This window comes from Poecilia reticulata, chromosome 1 (genome assembly GCF_904066995.2).
Source record: "Poecilia reticulata chromosome 1, P_reticulata-male-v2, whole genome shotgun sequence".
NCBI lineage: Eukaryota > Metazoa > Chordata > Actinopteri > Cyprinodontiformes > Poeciliidae > Poecilia > Poecilia reticulata.
In genome coordinates, this window is record NC_088830.1 from 30,332,002 (window position 1) to 30,357,182 (window position 25,181).

At 40.7% G+C, this 25,181-nt stretch overlaps 1 protein-coding gene and 1 long non-coding RNA gene across 8 annotated transcripts in view; one reads left to right on the forward strand and one right to left on the reverse strand.

The window, feature by feature from the left end:
* znf827 (zinc finger protein 827) overlaps window positions 1-25,181 on the forward strand; it is a 102,356-nt gene that overhangs the window by 48,024 nt on the left and 29,151 nt on the right. For 6 of the 7 annotated variants that reach the window (XR_014089077.1, XM_008420155.2, XM_008420162.2 and 3 more), the window contains exons 5-6: window positions 9,141-9,416; window positions 22,412-22,654. Coding sequence is in view for 6 of the 7 variants with exons in the window: in XM_008420155.2 (XP_008418377.1) it covers window positions 9,141-9,416; window positions 22,412-22,654 (519 nt within the window). In the remaining variant the exon portion in view is untranslated. The remainder of the gene's footprint in view (window positions 1-9,140; window positions 9,417-22,411; window positions 22,655-25,181) is intronic. The other variant, XM_017304946.2, reaches the window with a different exon arrangement.
* LOC108166308 (uncharacterized) lies at window positions 10,199-15,720 on the reverse strand. Its single transcript, XR_001776632.2, has 3 exons — window positions 13,642-15,720; window positions 13,349-13,563; window positions 10,199-12,758 (listed from the first exon to the last, which is right to left on the reverse strand). It is a non-coding gene; the product is annotated as an uncharacterized LOC108166308 (long non-coding RNA).

Below are 25,181 nucleotides of genomic sequence, written 5' to 3' on the forward strand. Positions count from 1 at the left end.
TACTCTGTTGTTGGTAATTACTGTAATCGTTTCCTTTTAAAGAACTAATGAAGTAAATGTAGTTTTAACATTAATCATAAGAAAAGGGAGACATGTTTTTCTAATCTTCATTGTTTTGGTCAGGACTGCAGTTTTGATGTGTTACTACTTGATTTTGAAGGTAATCAAAGATCAGAAAATCAGTTTTTTGGTGCAAATCTGGGAAAATTCTATGGGGGAAAAAAAAGGTAATAAAAGGTGCTTAGACCTGATCGCATTGTATGAGATGCATTTGTTTTTGAAATGAAGGACTGTTGAAGCATTTCACACATACCTTCAGGTGTAGCAAGGTTCACTAATTGCTTTGCTTTTTAGAATATTTTCCATTATTGTTGTGATTAAATAAGAAATATTTCTCTGATTTTTAGAAAACAAATTCTTGATTTGACACTTGGAGAATTCAACCACTCTTTTTAGCTATATAAGAGCAGGTAGCTTTCCAGGTAAGAGTGTCAACATGATAAAAACGGTACAAATATTCCAGCTGCAGCGCCCCGCCGGCCCACAGCAACACTGGAATAAGCACAGGAGGGGGAGATCTGGTTCTTCAAACCCGTCTACAAAACTTGGCACATCTGAGTGGTCAGTTCATGTTGAGTACGGCCGGTCCAGACACATCTAAGTCAGTCCCTCCTTCTGTCATGCTGTTGCCGAGTGAGGCGGAGGGGAAAACACGATCTTGGCTGTCGATCTAAGCCACTCATGGATGTTTTTTTCCCTATTTAAAAACCGTGGCGTCTGTGGCTCAGCGGCTCTTAACATCAATTTTTAGGCCTGCGTGTTTTGTTTTCATTGGGTAAAGTGCAAGTCACCATCAGCCTCCCAGCATGTGATGTGTGATTAGTAGCAGTGGGATGGGATGAAGATCCTAAAAATATGGAAATCAGCCACTTTATGTAACGGCGTGCAGCCCTAATTAATGATCTGATTTATGAAGAAAATGTCTGCTGTAGGGCCGTCGGTGGGATCTCTGCATTATAATAAACATACAGGCTTTACTGCATTTTCTGATCAGATCCGCTGCAGTTCGGACAAGTGAAGAGTTATGTCTGCACATGAAAATCCATCCATCCGTACATCCATCCATCCATCCATCCATCCATCCATCCATCCATCCATTCTTAAGGCTATCATCCTCCCTCTCATTCATCTTTTCTTCAGTCCATCCATCTGTCCATCCCCCTTCCATTTAGTCGTCAATCTATCCCTCCTTTCGTCCATCCATCCATCCATCCATCCATCCATCCATCCATCCATTCTTATGGCTATCAATCATCCTTCCTCTCATCCATCCTTTCTTCAGTCCATCCATCTGTCCATCCCCACTTCCATTTAGCCGTCAATCTATCCGTCCTTTCGTCCATCCATTTGTCCATCAAATGGATATATATATATAGATATATGGACATCAGTCTGTCCATCCATCCATTCATCCATCCTCCATGAAGTTGCAACATTCTTTAACTTTCCCAGCTCTGCTGTTGTCAGGTGTAGAATGATTCGGTTGTTGTTTTAGATGCATTTATCCGTGTTGAAGAATATCAAAAGAACGAGTCTGGAGACGACGGTGAGATTGATGGAGAAAGGTTGACCGAGGTCGTGAGCGAGGGTCGAGGCTACAACTGCCACTCTCCCGCTTGATGGCGTGTAATTAGATTGAGATCTTGAGCGAGTATGTGAAGGAAAAAAAAAACCCTGGGAACATTAGATTAATTAAAAATTTATGCATAATTCATAATTAAAAAGGAATTCATAATTTGAAATGATTAGCGCCCCGAGCGCCATCCTGTGACCCCTCCAGGATGCACGGGGACTGGGACGGCTTAGTTAACTCCCCCTCAATCTCACGCGCCCCATCTCCACGCGACGCCCCCCGGGTGCCAGCCGCACTCCACCACCAGACTGCACAATCAAGGCCAGGCCGCTCCCGGAGGAGCCGAGGTGGCTCCTCGCAATGTCAGTCCAGTGTCAAGCGGCGGACATCTTAGTCAGGACATTGTGCAAAGGGGATTAAAAAGGAAAACGTGGCTTTCCAACAAACACTGCTGCTCAGGGTTCATACGGATGCTGGAAATCCTTGAAAATGCTTGAATTTTCATTAGATGTTTTCAAAGTTTCGAAAATGCTTGATATTCAAACTGCACAGCTTTGTAAGAAAGTGAAATCTAATGTTTGATTAAAAGCCTACATTTTGAAAATGTAATTTACAGTTGAAGCCAGATATTTTCATAGATGTGATAAGACATTTTTTATCTGTCTGAAGTTATATCAGACTAAACTTGTTTTATGTTAGAAATAATTTTGCTAATGCAAACTATTTGCTAAATGCCAGAAAGCTTACTGAGAATTTTTTTTTTCAATAATTAATTTTAGCTTTCATTTTATGTCATTTTTAGTATTTAATTTGAGCAAGAAGGTCATTTACATTGACACGACTTGTTTGAATGTGTAATAAACCAAAAAAATCACCAAACACAAAACACCTGCAGTTTTTGTTAAAGCTTTATACGTTTTATACTGAAAGAAGTTGGTTAGGAAAAAATTTTCTTTTTGTAGTTATATTGTTTATATGAATTATTTTCATTTTGGTTTCTAAGATACCAGCATATTCCCATAACTTTATATTTTGGTCTGTTTGATTATGTAATTTTTAAATATGAAGTAATTTTTTTCTAATCAGTTACTCTCAGATGTTTGTTAGAGAACATTAGTAGCCTTTTTACCAAATACTGTTTTATTCCTGAGTACAATTTTCTGATCCTGAATTTAAACTCTTTTTTTTTTTTTTCAATCCTTTGTATTGTTTTTAACTCCAAAGTGTGGTGCTGGAAAGGTTTGAGAACTTACCTTGCAAATGCTTGAAAGTTGCTTGAATTTTACTGTGTGAAAATGCTGTGATTAGAAGCTAAACCTTTATTAGTTTGTCGGAGTAACAGGGCGGTTTTGGGCTTGTTGAAGCGAAGCCATGACATGTAGCTGCCAGGCAGACGGAGGTGAGGAAGTTCCTCCTGGGACCTCTAGACTCCATTTCCTCTGACCTCCCTGCCAACCCAGATTTAGTGCGTACACAAGCACCTCATCCCTCCTGCTTTTACACTGATGTCTCAGCGCATCAGTCCCACAAGGCCTTTAAGAGGGGTGAGGGAGGATGCTTAAAAAGCTGCAAAAGGAACGGGGCGGGGGGGAGAAAAACAAAGTGACAGCGATCGAGTGAGACATAGTAGGAGCCGAAAGAGGGAGTTGCATAGACTCCCCCCGGCCTTAAAAAAATAAAAAAATCTGAACTCTTACTGACCCCTGACATAATAAGCGTGTCAGTTTTTTGGGCTGCCCTGCTTTCCATCGAGTGATACACTGATACGCTTTGATTTTTTATCCTCGCACACTTACACAACCGTTCACCGTCCAGTGTGATCCACATTCTGATTCGCAGATGAAAGCCACAGAGGCGCTTTGAAATGCACGGGCCTCTCCTGAGCCCACTGGACTCAGAGTTAATAATGACAGTGGGCACTGCACTCCCTCCCAACGCAGCCCACTCCCCCCACTCCCGCTGCGGTGACACAGGCGCGGCGAGCTTGACCCCGGCTGGGTGTGAATAATTGGCATGCAGGGGGTTGTGGGAGGTGTTGCATCTGTCATGATGCTTCTGCAGTTGTCTTATTTATCTTTCCACTGGCAGTGTGTCTTCCTTTCCTCCTGTAACGTTATGAATTGATTCCTAAACCCATCATACTAATGGGATTTCTAGTTAAGTAGTTTGGAAAGTAAAAATTCACCTTATATGGCCCTACAAAAGTATTCATACCCCAAGAACTTTCTTATGTTTTGACAGATTTTGACAGATTAGAAACAGAGATGTAATTGTGTTTTATTGGGATTCTTTATTGTGAAGTGAAAAGAAAAGGATACTTGGCTTTTGTTTACTAAAAGAAAATCTTTAAAAAGTTTGGCATTCAAACTGGATTTTTTTTATGGCGATCGTTCTGCAATGTTTGTTGTTTTTTTTAAGCTGCTGTGCATAAAGGCCAGATCTGCTGAGTGTTTGATAAAAGCTTGTCTGTCAGCACATTCTCCCACCTGAGATGTGGATCTCTGCAGCTCCTTCAAAGGTATTGTAAGCCTGTTGGCTGCTCCACTGATTATTGCTCTTCCTGCCTGACCTGTGAGTTTAGTGGGACAGCCAGGTCTTGTTGGGGACTATTTCCATTTTCAGATGATCTAAAGATGGACGAGCAGCTTGGATTATTGTTCTGTCACGGCGCTTTGACTTTACTCGACCCATTTTCTATGTTTCCAAAGTGCTCACTCTTCATTGTACAAAACTTGAACAATATGAAGCTCGTGTCTGCCTGGATTTGTTTTTGTTGTTGTTATTGTTTTTGGGACATTTAATTTTGATTTCGAATTGTAGTAAATGAGAATCGCAAATCTTATGTGAATTTCTTTTTTTTTTTTTTTTGGCACATTCCTGATGCTATGTGTTCATTAATGTTCTCTAACAAACATCTGAGACTTTTTATGTTACTACTGAAAGCTAAGGGTCGCACTGAAATTGTGTTGAAAGGGGATTGAGTGAAAAAGCATGCCACACTTTTGAGATTTACATTTGAAACCGTTAATCAGAATAATCATGATGAATCGACTATTGAAATAATCGTCAGCTAATTCAGTAACGATTAGCTGGCAAAGTGCACAGACTCAAATAAAGGCCAATTGCTGATGAAGTAATACATTCAGAGCAGTAATTAAACCAAAACTGTACAAAATATATTTTGCATTTCAGAAAAACACCTTTGTTTGTAGATGGGTTTCACCCAAAACTAGTCATTATTTGTAGCTTTTAATGTATTTCTAGTATTGTACACAAAAGGAGTTAAATGAAGATACCAATTTCTTTATCTGAATAATCATCAGAATAATCGATTTACTAAAATAATCATTCCTTATAGCTCGATTTGTCTACATTTAAGTCCAGACGTAGAAATACTGCAGATTCTTTTGAAACGAAACCTTTTTTTTTTCTTCTTTGTGAATATGAGTTTCTTTCCTTCCAGCTCTGGCTTTTTGTGCGTGACCTCTGGTCCATACATCCCCTCTGCAGCCATCAGTATCACTGTCCAGTGTCTAGCACAGTGTCAGCTGTTGTTGGGTTCTCAACCTGCCCCACGCAGCCTTGTGCTTTCCTCTTTTTTTTATTTTTTTTATTCCTCTCTGGGAGAAAACAGCAGCCGATTGTTAGAGGGGGAGCAGGCCGGCGTGACAGAGGTGGAAAGCTAATGAAGTTATTTGACGGCAGCCCTGACCACAGAGCGAGAGGTGAGGTGCAGCGGACAAGCGCCTGGCAGTGAGACGGATGAGGCGAGAGAGAGCGAGGCAGAGAAGCAAGCGAGGGAACGGTGGTGGAAAGGAGCGTTGGTGGCAGGTGTCAGAAGGGTGTGATAACATGGAGACAAACTGATAGCATCGTCCATCCTGAGCTAGAGCCTGCCGTACAGTATCGTGCACACAGAGCTGTCACCGGCCTTGGTTAGCACATAACCACCCTGCCAGGAAGCTCACAGAACAGAAGCTTAGTCACCCAGAGATGCCCATCTCCTCCGCAGAGTTGCACTCGCTTCACAAAATGATCCGCCGGGGGACTGGACAGTCATGATGCGATTACAATTGTGAAACTTTGACAGACAAAAAGACCAAAGTGTAAGCTTGGTGTTGCTGGCTGAAATGTGCCGCAGTATGGGTGCTTGTTAGCGCTCCATGCTGCCTTTTTGTTGCCTGCAGGAAGAAAGAAACTTGCCCTTTGGATTGGTCTAAATGGGGCTTTCAGTGATCGATTAGTTTAGCGATTATTCTGATGATCAGATAAGAAAACTGAAATATTTTGCAGATTTTACATGGTACCGCTTAAGCCTTTTTGATATAAAATTAGTGCATTGCATTAAAAAATGCTTTTTAAATTAAAAATGACTTTTTTGCCTGATTAATTAATTGGAGTATGGACTGCAATTTGCTGAAAAAACTCCAACATACTCAATAAAGTCAAAACTGATCAAACAAAAACCCTATTAAGCACCTTTTTCTATTTATCCCCCAAAAAAATCAACAATTTAAAATGACAGTGTAATGATATTAATTCCAGAAGAAAGGCCTGAGGATATTTTAAGCAGAAAACTAATTTTTTTTATACAAACGATAAAACATAAGTTAAAGGACGGCTGTGTCATTTCATTTTAGGCAGAATATTTGTTTGTTTTCTTATTTTAAAGCAATTATTAATTCCAGTAATTATTTCCTGGAATATTTAAAAGGTTTTCTAATATTGTATAAAAAATCCTTGTCATTTTATACATTAGATTTTTAAAAATGCCATCGTCCATGTTGACAATTTTTTGGATTAATCAGTTATTAAAACGGTTCTTTTTATAAAGTTCTTTTTTTATGTTAAACGCAATATGCATATATTGTTTGTACATTTTTGGTTTAATTACTGCCTTGACGGTTCTGTCAGGAAAATGGCCCATTTTTGAGTCTGTATACTTCAGTTAACGATTGATAAGTAGACTAGCTGATAATTATTTCAATAATTGATTCATCATGATTAATCCAATTAATTGTTTCAGCCCCCAGTGTAAATCATTAATTGTGCTCTGTAATGTAGATTCTGAGTGGAAATGTCTTATTTATAGCACCAGTCCACAAAGGTCAGAGAGTACGGTGACTTTCCTGGAGCTGATTTCTTTCTTCCTGCTCCACTAAGGAGGATTTTTCTGCTGATGATTCCATCTCCGATTGGTTAAATGTGTATTTTAAGAATTCGTTTGCAAGGCGGCGGTGGCTGTGTGCGCGGTCCGCATCTGATCCAACATGGCCTCAACACGCTTCTAATTAGAGGACGTCCTTCCAGGTGCTGACCAGGTTATACTTAGCCTGCCCGCTGACACCCGACAGTGTGACATTTCCAGCTGGTGCCGTGTGCTGCCCCGCGCCACTGGCCCCGAACTTGAAGGTCACCGCCACCCCTCCTCTTCCTCACCGCTTAACCTCGTCCTTTTCACCCTCTTGAACTGCAGTCCAAACCTGCCCTGCCATTGACTCTGTGGCATCACATGGGTGGTCAAAACACCCGCACCTGTCCCCTTTCCCTGCCCCACGTCTCTTGTCCTGGAGCTCTTGGCCATGGATCATCATTAATCAGAAGCTCCAGAGGCGGCACAGATTGATGGCGCATGGCTGGCAGCGGCAGGCCTGTGGTGGTTTGAGATGTTAGGTGTGATGGGAGGGTAAGGACCGGAGCAGATCTCTGCTGGGGTCAAAGGAGAATGGACAGCAGTCTGCTTACCTGGGAGTTATGTCTGCTGGCGTCAGGGGACGGGCCTTCAAGAGTTACTCTAGACGTTTACTGTTATTAAAACGCGGGCAGAACTTCTTTACTAGCCTGGAAGATTGAATGACCTTTATGTGTTTAACATCACATAGATCACAAATGTACAAAAAAAAACAAGTATCATCCTAACACATTAAGGAAGAACCCTAATGCAACAGTGTAAAAATTCAGTATTTCTTGTCCATCATTTGTGTCTCTTGGTAGGATTACACAGTGTAATTTACACTGTTGCATGAGTAAATATTTGCTTGTCACAAAAACTCGCCTAAACCCATCCAAATATGGTAAAAGGACTTCTCACATAACTCTGCTCCCCTGTTTGGTGTAATCTGGTCTCTAAGGATGCGTTCTCACCAAACCTGTTTAGTCTGGTTCATTTGGGGAGTGTGAATGCGTAATTAAACTTTGATGCAGACCAAAAAAGTGAACCCTGGTTCACCTGAAAACCTCGGTCATTGTTGAGTTCATGTGGTTTAAATATGGATGTGAATGTCAAGTGAAACAGAGACCGCTCCAAAAGCAGGAAGTAGAATATAGCGCAGGGCATTCTGGGTAAATGCAACCAAAGCAAACACGAGAAAATAACTGTAAAGGGATAAATGGGTTGTGATATTTTTCTCGAGACGAAAGAGAAATCCTACAACCACTAAAATCAGACACCACTCCCTTTTTATTTGTCTCATGAAGAAGGAAGTTGTTTAACTCGGATACTGAGTATTCAAATGTGCTGTGATTGGTAAATCCCTTGTTGCTGCACTTCAAAGTGAAATATATGATGGACAGATCTTACAGCTTCCTCCGGTGTTTGTTCTGTGTTTCTATCACATTGTAAAATGTGCCCAACCTTCGCTTTAACAGATAAAATAATGAAACGTTCACGGGGACACAAAGAAAGCAGCTTGGCCTGCTCTTCTTTTCTTGGCGGCTAGTTGTTGCTCCATGTCTAATTATTAATTATTCATCTAAGGCAGATTAAATGTGGCCCAGTTTCTCCTCGAGATGCCTTCGGACCAGAGCGATCCATGTGACAGTTCAGTTTCTAACCTAGGCTGCATTACAGTAGAGTGAAGCTGGTTTTCTATCTGGGTCTGAAACAATAAATAAATCATTTTGATGCCAAAGTGTGATGTGAAGGAAAATGCACCACAGCTACAGTTCAAAACTCCAAAGCTGCTTGTTGGGGTTGAAATGATTAATCGTGATTATTCATGATTACTAGATTGTTAAAACAATCATCTACTTATCAATTAATCGTTAAATGGCCATTCACTTAAAGAACAACACAGTCAGAGCAGTAATTTAGCCAAAACTTTCTATTCTATTTTTATTTTCTTATTTAAAAAGTAAGAAATTATTTGATTTCTTTTTTGCATCTCTTACTGTATTTCTAATCTATTTCCCTTATGTAAAAAAATCTAAGTGGTTACATGAAAAATCTGGAGAATGTTCCAATTTTTTATTTGCTATGATTAATCGATCAATTATCATAATAACTGATGGAATAATCAGTTATTTAAAAATGGTTACCTGTGCCCTTATTTGTTCTCTTTATTAATCATCTTCTGTTCTGCATGTTTGGATGCCTCTCTTTGAGATAATAATGTTTTTTTCCTAACCTATCCTTTGCTATCACATACCCAGGTTTAACTTGAGCTTCACCAGGAATCCTTTGATCCAACTCACTCCTTTAATCTCGCCGTTTTTCTCCCTCTTGCAGCAGCCAACCAGAGGGAATCACTCAAGTCTCCATTCCACCTGAAAGAAGAGCCCAAAGTGGAGGAGGCACCGAGCCCGAGACCATCCTCGCAGTGCCAGAGCCAGGTTCAGCCAAGCTTCCCTGGGTCGTTCTGCCAGGATGGGCCGACGGGGGCGGCGGCTTCGGCAGCCATGGAGTCCCTGAAGCCGAGGGAAGGAAGCCCCATGGCTAAAAACAGCCTGCTGAGCCAGGATATCAACGTTAAGGTGGCCTCTGAGCTGCTGATCAAGCTGTCAGGTAGGCTGTGCTCTTAAGACTTCTGTGATGGTTGATAAAAAAAAAAGTATGCAAACAATTCTGCATTTCTATTTCTTCTTTCAGATCGTATAGTATGTAATTATGACATTATGCATGTAATAAAGTTAAAATCAGCATGTGAAAATCCCAACCCTTTCTGCTCAACTTAACATTAAAGCAGTGTAGGGTTGATCTTGTTGACTGATTAGTAATTAGATGGCAAAAGGTGCTTAGAAGAAGTTTTTGTTTTGTTTTGTTTTTTTTACCAGGTGAAGCTAAATGAGTTTTAGGTAGAAAATATTTCCAGATAAAGGCTTTTTTTTTTCTTGGTTTTGGCTTAATTACTGCTCTGTTCTTTCAGCTAACAACTGTTTTTGAGCCTGTATGCTCAAGTTTCGTACTCCTTCCTTCTCCTTTTCGAGCTTGTTAAGATTATGTCTTTTGCATTCCTTGTTCATGTGTGTGATTTTATACTTCGATCATGTTCAAAATAAATAAAACTTATTCATTCAAGTTAGCGATTAATTGATTGCTGAATTTTTTTTCCAATAATCGATTAATCACGATTAATCATTTTTGTCTAAATGCTAAATGATGGTGCTCTGCTGTACTCTAACATGTATTTATTGCATCTTGTTCTGAACATAGTAGATTTATGTGATTTGTGTTTGTTTTATGTTCTGACACCCCTCCTAAACCAGTTAAATCATATATTTTAACACTGAAAACTCAAACCTGGCTGTCATTTTAAGAGACACATCTCTGCGTGTGTGTGTGTGTGTGTGTGTGTGAGTGTGTGCCGTGTCTGAACTTACCTGGATCACTCTGACATCTTCCAGTGCATCAGGATTTAGCCTCTGCATCTTCTACTGTAACTTGACAAGAACGTTGGAAACAACTCCTAAACCAGGGACTCGGATTTGTCTCTTAACTTTTGTAGCTGAATGCATGTGCTGCTGCTGCTGCTGCTGCGGTTCGTTTTAAATGTTTGTGTTTTGTGTTGCTGCCAGATTTAGCTGTAAAGAAGGTGCTCGTTTTGCCAGGTGTAGTTGAAGTGCAGCAAGGACAGGTGTTTGTCTGTGGGATGGTGAAGAGCTGTTCTCAAACATTTGAGAGGGAAACTGGCTGCATGTGAAACATGTGAGCGGTTATTATTGTCTTATCCTGGTAAAATACATTTTAAATTAGTCGTAAATTGCGCTCTTATTTTACATAAAGTACCTTAATGTGTAATTTGTTTTTAGTGTTCGTAGAAATTGTCAGTTTTGGATTTGAATTTTGAAAAGTTAAAGTATGGCTTCTATTCTCTTTTTTTCAGTTTTTACTGTTTTGCAGCTTAATTATACAGTCACGGTGAAAAGATACGGACATACTAAAACAATCTGTTCCTGAATTTATTAAATCTAATTTTACTATTAATAACAGATTTTAAAAAATGCCAAAATGAAAAAATCGCATCCTTAAAGCTAAGACTACAATTGATGCTTCCAAAGGATTAAAAAGATATTGAAGCTGCCAGGTGCTGCTAACTGTCTCACTGATCAGCAGCTTTGTGGAACAGCTTGGAAGTTTGTGTATTTGTGTAAACACACCTGTTTGCTTCAAATCAGCAAAGGGAAAAAAAAATGAAGTCGATCTATTCAATAGAAACATCATTCTTAGTCCCACAACGGGGAAATTCAGGTGCACCAGCTGCAAGTTGAAGGTAAATGGAAGTACGCAGATTCAAACTAAGGCAAAAAAGAATAAAGACTTGTCTCTACAGTTCAGGCAAATTTACAACATAAGACAATATTATACAATTACTGAAAATAGCATACTGTGTGCAACTGACTGCTGTAATTTAAAAAGCATAAATGAATGTATGTTTGTGCATAAAAAAATATTTACAAGTGAAATAAATGAGTTTGTTGGGAGCAGAGATTACTACTTTAGCAGCTGCTGGGAGGAAGGACCTGTAGTAATGCTCCTTTGTGGACTCAGGATGCAGTAGTCTGTCACTTTACTTAATTAGCTTTGCAGACCGCTTTCTCTCAGCTATAGTTATGCTGCTACTCTAATATACTACACCAGAGAAGATGGCAGGTGCCAAAGGTCAAAGGTTTTCAGGACCGCCTCCTGCATTCCAAAGACCTCAGCCTCTTCAACAGGTAGAGTCTGCTCTTAGGCTTCCTGTAAAGAGCATCAGTGTTATGAATCCAATTCAGTTTATTGTTCAATGTAATTCAGAGTAAAAAGGTTTTTCACATCTGGAATATATTATATGTCAGCAGCCAATCATACAAATAGAAGAACCAGAGAAAAACAGACCTACCTTTCATGCTCTATATATCTCAGATGAAAAATGCTGAAGTTCAGGACTGTATTGCTGAATGAATTAATCATGAGACTTCGACTACGTTCACACAGCAGGTGAATGCGACTCAAATCCGCTTTTCTTGCCTATATTTGACCACTATCCAGCTGTTTCACTGCAGTCTGAACGGCTCAATTCCCATCTTTTCACTCCAAAAACATCCAATCTGTGCCACTTCCGTATGTCTGAACGGTCATGTTGCATTTTATGCGACTTTTATTTCAATGATTTGAAACATGAGTCATGATTCTGACATGATTCTGAGTCATGATTCTGCACCAGAAGAAACTAGATTACATCCAGTAAATCTGGATGTAATCAATGGCTGAAAATAATGAGTACAAACTTATGAAAGAAGTCTGTCAGTCACATCACAATTGCACGACTCCTGGCTCTGACTACACATCCAAACTTCTCTACAGAAACTGTAGTCAATAATCCACAAAAAGTCTTTGTTCCATTACCGAATCACTTTAAAATCAGTCCATAAACATCTGCTGCTACAGCTTGTAGTTGCAGGCGCTACATTTAACATTGATTTTAGACACCACACTTATAAAATAAACTTTTCCACCACGTCTTCCTACTGTTGATACGAGGAGCGGCCATATTGAAACATAAAGTCCGCCTTACAAGTTGTAACTGGGGGTAGTTGGAGTTTCTTCCAGTTTCCCAGTGGAAAATCCAACTTCAGAGGACAATGCAGTTAGGGGTCGGCATTTATCGTATAGTTGATTGTTTACCATTTATTGTCATACATACATTTATACATATTAATGTTTAAAAAAAAACTGTGCGTATCACAATTTTATTACCCGTTTGTTCAATAAAAGCGTCAATAAATCTCAAAATGTGTAGTTTAGTGAGACAAATCACGCTTCTTCATGTGACTGGGGTCATAAAGAAGCGCATCACAAATACAAGAGCAGAATTTGGGATTGTGTTGATGTGATTGGTGGATCCTGAAGTCACAGCCATACAGTGACCTAAAAAAGAAAAAAATATATAGCTCTTGTCAATTTTATTATTACAATAGTACCACAAATATAGCAATAAAATTTTAAGTCAATATCGCCCAACCTGCAGTTCCACATGTTAGTTATTCAGCTGACATACGTCAGTGTTGTAAATTCTCTCAATAATAAAAATGACAACTGAATTAAATTGCTCTACAAGCTGTTGACTCATGGGGTTGTCTCCTTTTTGTTTTCATAATTGACATTTTATCTTCAGTTTTAGCTCATAAATAATGATACTGCGGAATATTAATTCCAATTATTGATGGTTAACACACCCAAAACTGTCCATATTTTTTTGGATTATTTGTTCAATGAAATTATCAATACATATCAAAATATGACTAAACTAGTTCCAGTTGACTTGTCCAACTGGGAAGTTGAAATTACCCACTTCTGAGTCCAACTGGAACGCAGCATAAAAACTTTGAAGAAGAATGAACTGCAGGATTTAATTCTGACAAATATTTTGCCAGTTGACAAAAAGATTTTAGAGCATAATTTTTTTGTTGCAAACTCTCATAGTTGATCAGAAAATGACATGACACACACGCACACACCAGGTTGGTTGTAATTTGATGGTGCTGCAGTGAGCCGCTGCTCCATCTGCAGTTCTTCATCCTGTGCCAGTGTGCGCACGCTTGACAGACACCTTGCACACCGGTGGCCATTGTTCTCTCTGGGTCGACTGGTGTTCGCAGTGACTCATGCTGGCTGGTAGCTCGGTGGTTCTACACGTGTGCTGCTCCGCTGCCTGCCCTCGGGTCACGTTTCCCTGTGTGCGTGCATGTGCGGCAGCAATGTAAGACGTCGGCGTAGAGGGGCCCTAAACAAAGACATGCATCGCCTCTACCTGCGTTCTTTTGTTGAATCGCAGCATCTCCTCTTCTGTCCTTTTTTTTCCTCCCTCTTTTCTTCCTTTTTGCATCTTTCACTCTCACTCCCTCCCCTTCCTCCTTCTGTCCTCTTTCTCTCGTTTCTGTTCCTCACACCGGCTCTGCCAGGTTGACCCGGGTTAGGGAAAGATGCCGCAGCGTTCATCCTGCTGCCCCCCCCCCCACAAACCCTCCCCCCTCGTGCAGCCCTTCGGAGCGCGGTGCTGTCCGTTGCCGTGGCAACAGTGGGGGCGAGTAGATGGAGAGGGCTGTCTGGAGTGACAGCCTTGACAAGAGTCTGGACCCTCAAATGACCTTGGTGGGGGGTGGGTGGAGGGGAGCCGGTGAGAGCGCCATGGAAAGGTCGGCGCCGTTATCGTCACGTGTGATTACAGTCGTGAGGTTCAAGGGCGCGTACACTGTAACCTCTCGCCGTCCTCCTGCAAAGGTCGGCCCTGGTAAGGAAGCTTGGGTAGGAAAAGCGCATTAGGAGTCAAGTCTCAGCGTTTTTCTTTTTCTTATTTGGCATCGTTGCAAATGGACAGAGCCTAATTAAATTTCTGCTGCTCGACCGTGGCGTTGGGGATGTCATCATTACTGCCCATTGTGCTGTAACATGAGTTGCATCATTCCTTTAACTAGGTCACTTCTTCTCTCTCTCTCTCGCTCCCCCCTCGTCTTTTCTTCTTCATCAAACATTTGTCGGCGGTGTTGCTCGCGTTACTTCCCCCACATCTGTTTAAAACCAGGCTGCTGGTGTCTGGGGGCTAATTACGCCGGGCTAAATAGTCCCCGGTGCCAGCGGCTAACGTGTCCTAGCAGATGGGCGCTGGTGTTGTGGGCCAAGGAGAACATGGCGTCAAAGGAAGAGAGGAGAGTGAGGGGGGCTTGGGGTTTCAGGGCGCAAGGTGGTGCCCTGACAGACTGGCATCGTGTGGGTAACAGCCGTGCCACCCACTCACCATCCAGCCACCCTCTCTCCATAGGTGTGAAATCACACTCTGTGTTCACTTAACTCCCCTCCGCAGGGCTCCTTAACTTCCTAATTCAAGTTGGACGAAGCAACTTTGACAGATACACAGAGAAACTTTCAACTGAACTGACAACAAATATTTCTTCTTCGAGTTTATTTTAATGTGTGTTCTTTTTTTTCTTTTTTTTTTTTTTGGTTTGGTCTGCAGATTTTGTTGAAAGTGAACCTCCATGAACATATCTGAGACTTTAGCACTTACTGGCAACATTGGCAGCAAAACATTGGCTGGTTGTTCTTGCCAAAAAACTATGCAGTCACGTATCTTGTCATTGTCAGTTCTACTCCTCAAATTTAACTTCAAGTTCATCCTTTAGTGTTTTTTGTGAAAGGTTGCATTCACACAAGCCCTGCTTAGTCCATTTTAATTGAACCTTAGACCGCTGGAAAGATGGGCTTGTTTGTGGAGGTGTGAATGCACAGTCAAACTTTAATGCTTATCAAGAAAGCAAACTCTGGTCTGTCTAAGCAGGCAGCAAGCTATACTGCACAACATTCTGCGTAAATACAACCAAAACAAACACAAGTGTCTGGTGTTAGCAAGACTCATGGTCTTTTGCAACAACAAGAGAGAAATTCTATAACAGCTAAAGTCTGATGCCACTTTTTTGTTTCTATTTTGTGAAGAAGTTGTGCTTAGTGTCTCCTAAAGAGGTTTTTGTGTCATTTTCTTGTGTCATTCTTGCTGCGGCGCCACCTCAGGTGAGGAGGGGAACAGGCTGCTCAAAGGGTTTGGTTCATTTGGCACAGTGCAGGCTGAAAATGTAACACACCTTGCAACTTTTTGGTCTCCAATTGAACCGAATCCTCTAGACTATCAGATGTGAAAAACCCAAAATTTGGCGGATTTACCCATAAATGGCCAGCGTTGCTCTTTCCACCCCTGGTAAGGATGAAATCAGTTTTTGGGGTCACAGGTTGGTGTAGGTATAGAACATCAGCAAAAAGAAAAGGAAATACCAAATGCTATCAATCTTCTTACTACTTTAGTGTTGACCTTGCTTCATTAGTGTAATGACTCTGAATTAAGCTATGCACATCAAGGCAGGATTTGTTTACTAGTATTCATACTATGAGTTATAAAATATCCAAACTGTTGAGCCATTATAAACCCTATTATTTTCTGTTTCCACCCTGAGAAGTATTATATAGGATGTACTACCCTTTATTTTGAATTAATGTTGAGGCCAAGTTGATTGGTTGTAATTTAAAGAAAAACAATTAACTCACTGCTATATGGCCTCTAGGGCAATATTTATTCCACTCGCCACGTTTGACTCATTTTCAACACTAGGTGGCAGCTGTTAAGAACATTGTGGCATTTACTGAAAGTCTGGTAAGGATATTTATTCATTTTCATACTAAATGACTGTATACTAAAAGTATTAATTAAACACACAAATGGTTTGCCATAAGTTTTATTTTATAGGGCTATTGGGCTTGCCATATTTTCACTGATCCCTCACCACTCCCACCAGAAAACCTGAACCCACTCTGTGCACTACAGGTTAGAAAAAGCAGACCGCATCCTCCTGTGGCATTTGTTTGGTGTGGGGTGCGTTATCAATCAATCAAGTTTATTTGTATAGCACATTTCGGCACAAGGCAGTTCAAAGTGCTTTACGCCATAAAAATACAAAGTCATAGAAAACATAGTCAACAATTGAAACATTACATTTCGTCAAGTGCCATCATTACATGTCAGAATGTTGATTATGTTTCAAAAGCAACTCTAATTTAAAGGTACTCGGTGTTTTGGCTGTTTTGCAATTTTCTGGAACTTTATTCCAGATTTGTGGAACGCTGATTCTCCGTGTTTGGTTCTGGGGATGCAGAGTGAGCAGCCTGATTGTCTCCACGTTGGTAACAGTAGACATGTACTACCTTTATTCTAACAGTTTCTCCTCTTTTTTTTTTTCCACCAAGCGAAAAAAAATTAATTTGAGAAATAAATATTTTATTAGTGGTAACATGTTTCAGCAAATCATGACATTTTTCTGGCAATATAAACAGGGCAGTAAGTATGAACCTTCAGTTCCCCTGCTTCTTAGCATATATTTCTAGGAAAGTCTAAAATGTTTTATGTATATATGTAGGTTTCTAAAAAAAAATCTCCTTTTAACCTCTGAAGTCAGTACAATGCTGTTTATATTCAACTGTTGCATTAAAAGACGTTTATTTCTTGAGCATCGCTTATCGCAGCTCACTGTCCAAGCAGTTCACCGTTGTGGTTCACAACATTGGCGTCATTCTGTGGTATTACCTCATATTAAGCCGTGCTCTGCTCTGACAGTGTCCTCACCGTGACCCCTCAGCGTGGCCGCTCGCTGACCTCTCTTATTCCCGCCCTCCGTACCTTCTGTCTCTCTGGCTCTTCATCACTTCCTATAGTTGAATTTGTTTGTTTGTTATTGGTATATTTGCTTTTCATTTGGTACCAGTTTTGATATTCTTGGTGATTTCATGTCATTTATGTTGTTTTTGTCTTGACCTCCATTTATTACCAGAGATTTGGCTGTTTTTGTTGTTTTTTTTCTTCCTTCTTCTATTTAGACAGTATCCAACTAATTATTGGTCGTTTATCAGGCACGCCGCTCTGCATCTTGCTGCAGTTTGTAACTCCTGTAAGGCTTAACTACGGCGCTCTAGCTGGTTGAGGATCAATTGTAGCAGCAGCTGTCTGTGAAGTCTGCAGGCAAGGCTGCTGTGGCTCCCACATGACATCCAGTCTCCACACTGCAGCCTTTGAAGCGCCTGAACTCTTCACCCCTGTCTGAGCAGGTCGGCTAGAGAGCAGCAGAATAGAGAGATTGAGAGAGCGAGGGAAGGGGGGCAGGGATGGAGAGAGAGAGAGAGAGATGTGGAATAACAGAGCAGAGAAGAGGGGTAGAGGGGGGGTGAAGAGATGTCATTTAGGCTCTGGCCAACTCTCATCGCGCTGTCCTCCCCCAGCTCTTCATTCTCATCCTGCTGTCTTCGTTTCTATCTTACCCTCGGGTGTTCTTTTTCTGGCACTCTTTGACAGTTTTTTTTTCTCTCTCTCTTCACCCGTCCACTTTGCCTCGCTGCCTGTCCTCCTCATTGGTTGTCAGTCCAAGAATTTGTCCCTCTGCTTTCGATGCATCCATGTGGTGCAGCGTCTTCACTTTTTTCATCCTTTATCTAAGGGTAATTAGAAACTACGGCCGAAAGTTTTCCCTGAGTTAAAGGTTCACAGATGTTCATCAGGTCAAAGTTGACCATCAGGTAAACTCTCATCACTTCACATTAAACTGAGCTAATAAGGGCTATTTAAGGGGCCAAAGGTAGAGATCTAATGTCTTTCTATTAACAAGGATTCGCTTTTGACGTCACATTTCTGCTTTACTTCCACCCATTCCTGAGGCTAATGCTCACATTTACTAAAGTTTTGACTGAAACGGAAAGACTTTCACTAACTCTGACTGAAGCTGTAAGTTTGACAGCTTATTAAAGCAAAAAGGTGTGAAAGAAACTGATCTAATACAAATGTACAGATTCTTTTGTTCAGTTATTTTATCTCTCAGATATGCTGAACATAAAATAACTAATAACAAAATAATATTTTAGACTATCACATAAAGACACGATGAGTTTCATTGATTAAAAAATGTACACAATTCCACAAGTTTCCATATCTTTGCGCTGCATTTCAAATATTAATGCTGCAGACTCTGCTATAAAGAATAATAATATATGTTGTGTTATGGCATAAATAAATTACCATTTGGTGCGTGCCCTGATTTTTGGGTCATGATTCCCCACAGGTAAAAAGAAACAAATTTGCTGGCCAAACTCAGGTTTCACATCTTTTAAACAAAATACTAACCCTCCACAGGAACAGTTAGGGTAACTTTTTTTATTAGAATAGTTGTGTTTATCTAGCATCTAGTGTTGACTAGTGGTGTATGGATTACAAACACTCTGGGTTGCAAGTAGCTGTTGAAAATTTTGCATAAAATCAAAGATGGAGAGTAAATATACAAACTTATAAAAACTGACTTTGCTGCACCCAAATCAGCTTTTACCCAACTTATTAAACTAAGCTAAATGCAGCGAGCATTTTGAATGTTTTATCACTTAAAATTAATTTCTTCAAATGACTCCAAAAGAAACTGGAAACTACATATATTTATTTGAATACAATCAACATGCAAAACAGTCTTTAGTTGTGGATTCATGATGAACAGCATCCCTTTCCAAAGAACAAATAAGACAATTCTGACTACTTCCTTTCCTTGATTTTAGTTTTTTTTGTTGTTGTTTTCTTCTTTTAACTTAAAGATTTTGGCTCACTGGACCCCTGCAGTGAAACTTTCATATTGATGTGTGTTTTTTATGACTTTTACTAGAAACTGAGGCAATAGCACATGCAAGGCAGTGCTTCTGCACTGAAGGGGCTGACACATACTGTACATGCACACAGACTAAACGCTGCTTTTTATGGCTGCAGAACATTAGGTCATGACCCGAGCCAAAGAGCCATATCTACTATTGGTGTGGGAGTGAGGGGCTATATTTAAATGTTTTTTACTTTGTGACAGGTAGACGTTTCCTCCGGCCTGCTGTGACGCTTCCAGTGTCTGTGTTTCCTCTCTTCGCAGAGGAAACATTAGTTGCGGCATATTCTGTCCGTCACATGTGTGATTTTTGTCTGTGTGTGTGCAGAGCGGCCGCCGCTGCTGTTAAAGCTGTGATCTACTGATGGAAGCTCGCGTGTCCCTTGGTTGACCCTTACAGTGCAGTCCAACCCCCGCTCCCCCACTCCACTCCTCCATCAGCCTCTCCTAGGTTACTCGGCCAACTCAAGCCACCTGATTAAAGGATTAGTGAGGCTGATGGTTGTCAGTGTCCACCCCCCCCATGCTGGTTGCTACCAATAACCCAGACACCTGGCTCTGAGGGATGAAGAAAGAGGGGGTGGGGGGATGGTTGTGCTTTAATTCAACCCTATAAGCAGCCAGATAAACAAGCGCATTGATTAAGTAGATTCTTTTCCGGCCAAACAGGTTCAGCGCTTCTGTCTTGAGTTATCAAGCAAACGAGGAGAGAATGCAGTCAAGGCAGGGGTTAAAATAAGGTTTCTGGTTTCTATCCTCCCCACCCCCCTATAACCTCCCCCCACCCTTCCCAGTGCTCCCAGTGACCTGCCAAATTCATACATCCCATAATTGCGCGGAGTCGCGACACCAGCCGCGGTCCATGTTCTGCTCTTGTTTGTCACAGTTCTGCAGCTCCATGAAACAGTGTTTGTCTTGTTGCACTTTATGCTTTTTAAATATTTCACATCATCAGACTAATTCTAATATCAGACAACAATAACCTGAGTAAATATTTTTAAACTGTTTTCAAATTACATTTTTATGAACATGTGCTCTACTCCCTTGTCAATTTTTTGGGGGGTTTATATATATTAATGAAGCCCAATCCTGATTACAGTTTTATAGCATAATACTGTTCAAATTATTATATAAACGTATGATCATTGCTGGATATGATATTATAATATTATTGTGCCATTATTGTTGTTGGTTTTTTTATATATATAAAAATCCCATTCTCACCTGTGTTGGCACTGCACAAAAACCACTGAAGGAAACGACAGAAAACCCTCTAAAGTCACTGAGCTCAACTTCCTGCTTTGTAAAATGTGAACAAAAATGGAGTGGTGTCAGATTTTACCTGTCGTTGGCAGAACACCACAAGCCATTTCTCCTGCTAGTACTACACTCCTGCATTTGTTTTGGTTGTATTTACCCAGAATGCCCTGCGCTATAGTCCATTTCCTGCTTTTGGAGCGGTCTCTGATCTGCTTGCTGTTCACATATACACTCGAACTGCACCAGACGATTAGGACTTAAAGCAGACCAAACAGGACTGATTTGAATGCATCATAAGTTGATAACAAGTTCACCTCTCAATGGCTTTAAAAACACATTGTTTCAGAGTGGCCTAGTCAAAGTCTGTATTTGCTGTGTGACCTTAAAATATTTCTTCAAGCTTTAAAACCCTTATCTCCTCAACCTGTTATCCCCCTATTGGGGGAAGTCAGATTACCTGTGTGTTATGGAAGAATTACCTGAAATGTTTATGTGGGGAAAAAAAGTCAAAACAGAATAAATCTGTAATTTTACGGCACTGAATATTTTTTGGATATCTCCAGGTGGATCTGGCCGGGGTTCTGCAGACGAGACCGAGACGTTCCTGAAAACTGCCGTTTTATTTTTAGCTCGCACACAGTTTGAACTTGTGAGGGAATTAAAGCAACGGCTTGTTCTCACCTTTTGCGCCACTGTTTTTGTGAGCTAGGAAACGATAATAAAAAAAAAAAAAACAATTTTCAGTTGAATAAGCAGATTTGTTGCCCCTTTGTTAACATTCAAAGTGTTTTACTGCCTTTCCTGTTTGCTTCAGTGAACCCACATGAGCTGCTGGATCGCTCCTCCAAGCAACAGCGTGACCTCTCGGTGCACTCCTGCCCTAATAATCACCCCGCTACATGCTAGCTGACGCCGCTCCAGCTCTGAAGGGAAACCGCTGATTTAGGATTTATTTGGATTGTAGAATTTCTGCCCTTTTTTTAAAAATCTTTTCATCTTTTAGCTTAGCAGTTTGAGTCAGTTTAATTTTTAATAAATCTTGGCTAAATAAACAGTTTGGAGTGGGAATTAATCCCCCTCTAAAGGCATTGATAAATTTGATGGATCTACAAATATATTTTTCTTCCTATAGTTCTGTGATTCTTGGAGAGTAAATAGAATTAGTTATATCTATTTTTAAACTGTAGACTTATAAGTAGATGACTGGTATAAAGGAAATAGCAAAATTGACAGATTTTATTTGTATTATTGTTCCCAAGTTTTATAGTTTACACTTTGGGGAAAAACGGGTAATTGTTGCTAGTAAACCTGCAAAGGACAAAGGAAACGAAAATGTATTTTTCTGGTCAGAATGAGTGGCATATATATGCAACGCTGTGGGGAGAAAGCATTACTGCATGTTACCCTGAACACACCATCCCCAGGGTCAGGCCTGTTATTGGCAGCACCATGATACGGGAAGGTTGAAATTGTCTTCAGCAAGATTTCTTTTTCCCAGCCGGTTGGAGTTCAGCCTGATTAGAAGTCAAAACAGTTAAAAATGTGGCCAACAGAATAGAAAACAATTGATGATTTAGTTATTTTTCTTTTAGTAAGGCAACAGTCCAAAGCCCTTTTCATGCTTTGGATCTTAATTTTTTATTTTTTTAAAGATCCAGCAGATTTCCTGTTTATTGTGGAGCAGGTAAAACTAATTAAAAATCACAATAAACTCATTTTGACCATTTTAATTTAAATAATTTCGTTGCTTCCCAGTAGTTAAGATTTTCCAGTTTTGGGCTCTGCCCTACACCTTCCTCAGAACGTTAAGCTCAGCACTGTAACTGACGGCACACTTGCTTTTTCTTTTTATTTGTGTTTTAAATTTTTATTGGCGTTCTTATTGCTTTGTAATTACTTTATGTCTTTCATAAAAGTGTGTTTGCAGAATCATGTCATTGTGTTCAGGAGCCAAAAACAGAAGCTGGATTCATTTCATAATCCATAAAAAGCTGAAAGATTGATTGTTGGCATTTCTATTTGAGAAAGACGAGCTTTTCAGAAAGTCTCCAGGATTTAAAAGAATGCTGTTCTGACCAGGAGTTGCTGTCTTCTCTCTAGAGAACAGCAAAGACGCCCAGTACCAGAAGGTGAAGGTAAAGGCCGAGCCCATGGAGGTGGACCCACCCCCTGCAGAACGAACCCCGCCTGCCTCCCACCTGCTGACCTTCAGCACTTTAGGGGCGAGTGAGAAGAACGAGCCAATGAGCAACCTCCCAGAGACGTTGGCCTGCCCCCAGAAAGACCTCTTCTCCCAAGACATATCGGTCAAAATGGCTTCTGAGCTGCTGTTTAAATTGTCAGGTACACAAACACTGTCGCACATCATCCACACACACAGGAAGAGAGAGGGTCAAAAAAATCTGACTTTGATCTCAGAATATTGAATGACACAAAACCTAGTCTTCAGACTCAAATCTACCAAATAAATACAACCCAGACTTTCAGAGAGGATAAAGTGAAGGTTTGCAAATCTTACAACAAAGAATAAACAGTTATGTGATTTTTTTTTGCATTTGCTAACAAGATAAATGACATACACCCAAGAATGTGTAGTCATTTATTTAGATTTGGACATGGATGAATACAGAATTGACTAATTCTGAGATTAAAGTACAACATGCAAATATGATGGAAAAAGTTCCCATCATCTGATAGACGGTCTGTCAACATATAATCATTTGAGACGTTTAGTAAGATCCAAGTCAACTTGACACGAGGGGAGGAACTACTTTTGTCGTCATTAGTGCAACAGATCAAAATTTATAAAAAATTTGTACTCCAGAGTAACGATGCACTCATTGACTTTTTCCGATATCGATACAGATATCGAAGGTTTAGCATCAGCCGATACCGATCTGATGCAGAGGAACAGTGCTGAGTTGGCTTAAAAATGTCACAGACATAAATGTACTGACTTACAAGTTTGAATTATAACTATTATTTGATAACACCATTACATGTTTACTTGGTCAAACATGTAAAAGCACCTTTAATTTGTTCAGTCGGTGCAATTAGGAGTATAACAGCCAATGTGAAATAAATGATAAAGAAACACATAAAAGTAATGGGTTGGCTGCATGTCAAACATCTAAAAATAAACTATAACAAGCCTTCTTTCAAATGGTTCAGAAACTCTAAATATAATGTAAAATAAATGAATAAAGCATGACCTCACTCGGAGCACAAAGCATAAAATTAGACTGAACGATTTGCCCTTATGGATCTGGCACATTGTCACCGATACCCGATCTAGAATGTTTTTCAATACTGGGACCAATATAGCTATTAACATTGAATTGGTGCCTCTCTACTCCAGAAAGTGTGGTAAGAGTTGGGGTGTATTTATCGTCCCTTAGAGAGAAAAAAGACAAGTCCATGTGTGGCCGAGGCTTCTTTCTGTCCGTCTGCTTTCTGTCGCTTAAATCCAGCTTTTTTTTGTTTGTTTGTTTTTACACATATTCACACGTTGACAATTTTTCTTTCCCACATCGTCTTTTACGCACACCTTTACACGCTCGCACCAGGCCCCACGGGAATCGGCGTCTGCACAAATTCCCGCTCTCCTCTCTCTCTCTCTCTCTCTCTCTCTCTTTCTTTCTCTTCTCTCCCCTGACTTGTTTTCAGACGTGCCGGCTCAAGCACACTTGGCTGCACATGTCCCCCCCCCTCCCTCCTCTTCTCTACCCTGCCACCCCTTCCTCATCACTTCCCCTCTCTCCCTCCCCTTTACATTTCTCCTGTGCGGCATCTCCATGGCAACGTGAAAAGAGACCTCTGTCCTTGGCGAACAGTGTGGCGGAGCGGGGCGTTTCGGGTACGGGGGTGGTAGTGGCGTTTTGTAAAGGCGGCAGCGGGGTGAAGGGTGAGGGTGGTGGCGGGGGGGGGGGGGGGGGGTCATACAGCTTGCCCACCCAGGGAGGCCGGGGCATCGTCGGCCCTGGCAGCAGCGACCGCCACCCTCTCAGAAGTTGTTTTGAACGTCGAGGGGGGGCTGGAACAGAGTGGGCTGCTGTCACACAATGAGCAATCAATATGAATTACCCAGAGCAGTAGGACCTCAGAGACGCATCAGCAGCAAGGTCGCTGTGAACACTGAGATGATTGCAGCTTTGAAATTCACTTCAGTACGTCGCCTTGAAACTCACACGCAAGTCTTCTCTCTCACTCATTTAGCGGAGTGGCCTTTACTTCTGAACACGGGGAACTACACGCTCTGAGCTCTGGTTCTGGTTCTGGCTGCTTTCACCTCCTTTTTTTTTACACCACTGTTGAAAAGTTGCCAGAAACTCAAGTCTCTGTGTGTTTGAAACTTTTGGCTTTATTAGGCATGAGTGCAAGATTTCAGTACATTTGAGGTGTGTGGTACAGTATAGATCCTCTGAGGAAAGAAAATGATCAATCTTACCACGCAATTATTGATTCAGTACTGATACTAACTTGGTATTATCAATGTATCCGATCTATCCGTCCACCTCTACTGTGCAAGTGTGTATTTGAAACCTTCAGCATTATTTAAACACAACAATAGTCTTTTCCAGCTTCCCATCAGATGGTTTTTGGAAACTAAATGTATCTGCCTGACGACTAAGAGAAGCAGCTTGGTCATGCATTGCTGTTGCTCGCCGATGTCGTTCATTTACGGGTGTGCCAGAAACACGGAAATTCAAATGGAAAGCTGATAGAAAGCAATTAATTGAGTTAAAATTTGAAATCTATGTATTTAATTAATTAACCCTTATTTTCCAATGAACACCCCAAGATAAAAATTACATAAAATCCCAACGTAATACTTCCTGAGTTGTATTTTGGTCTGACATTTGACTGGACT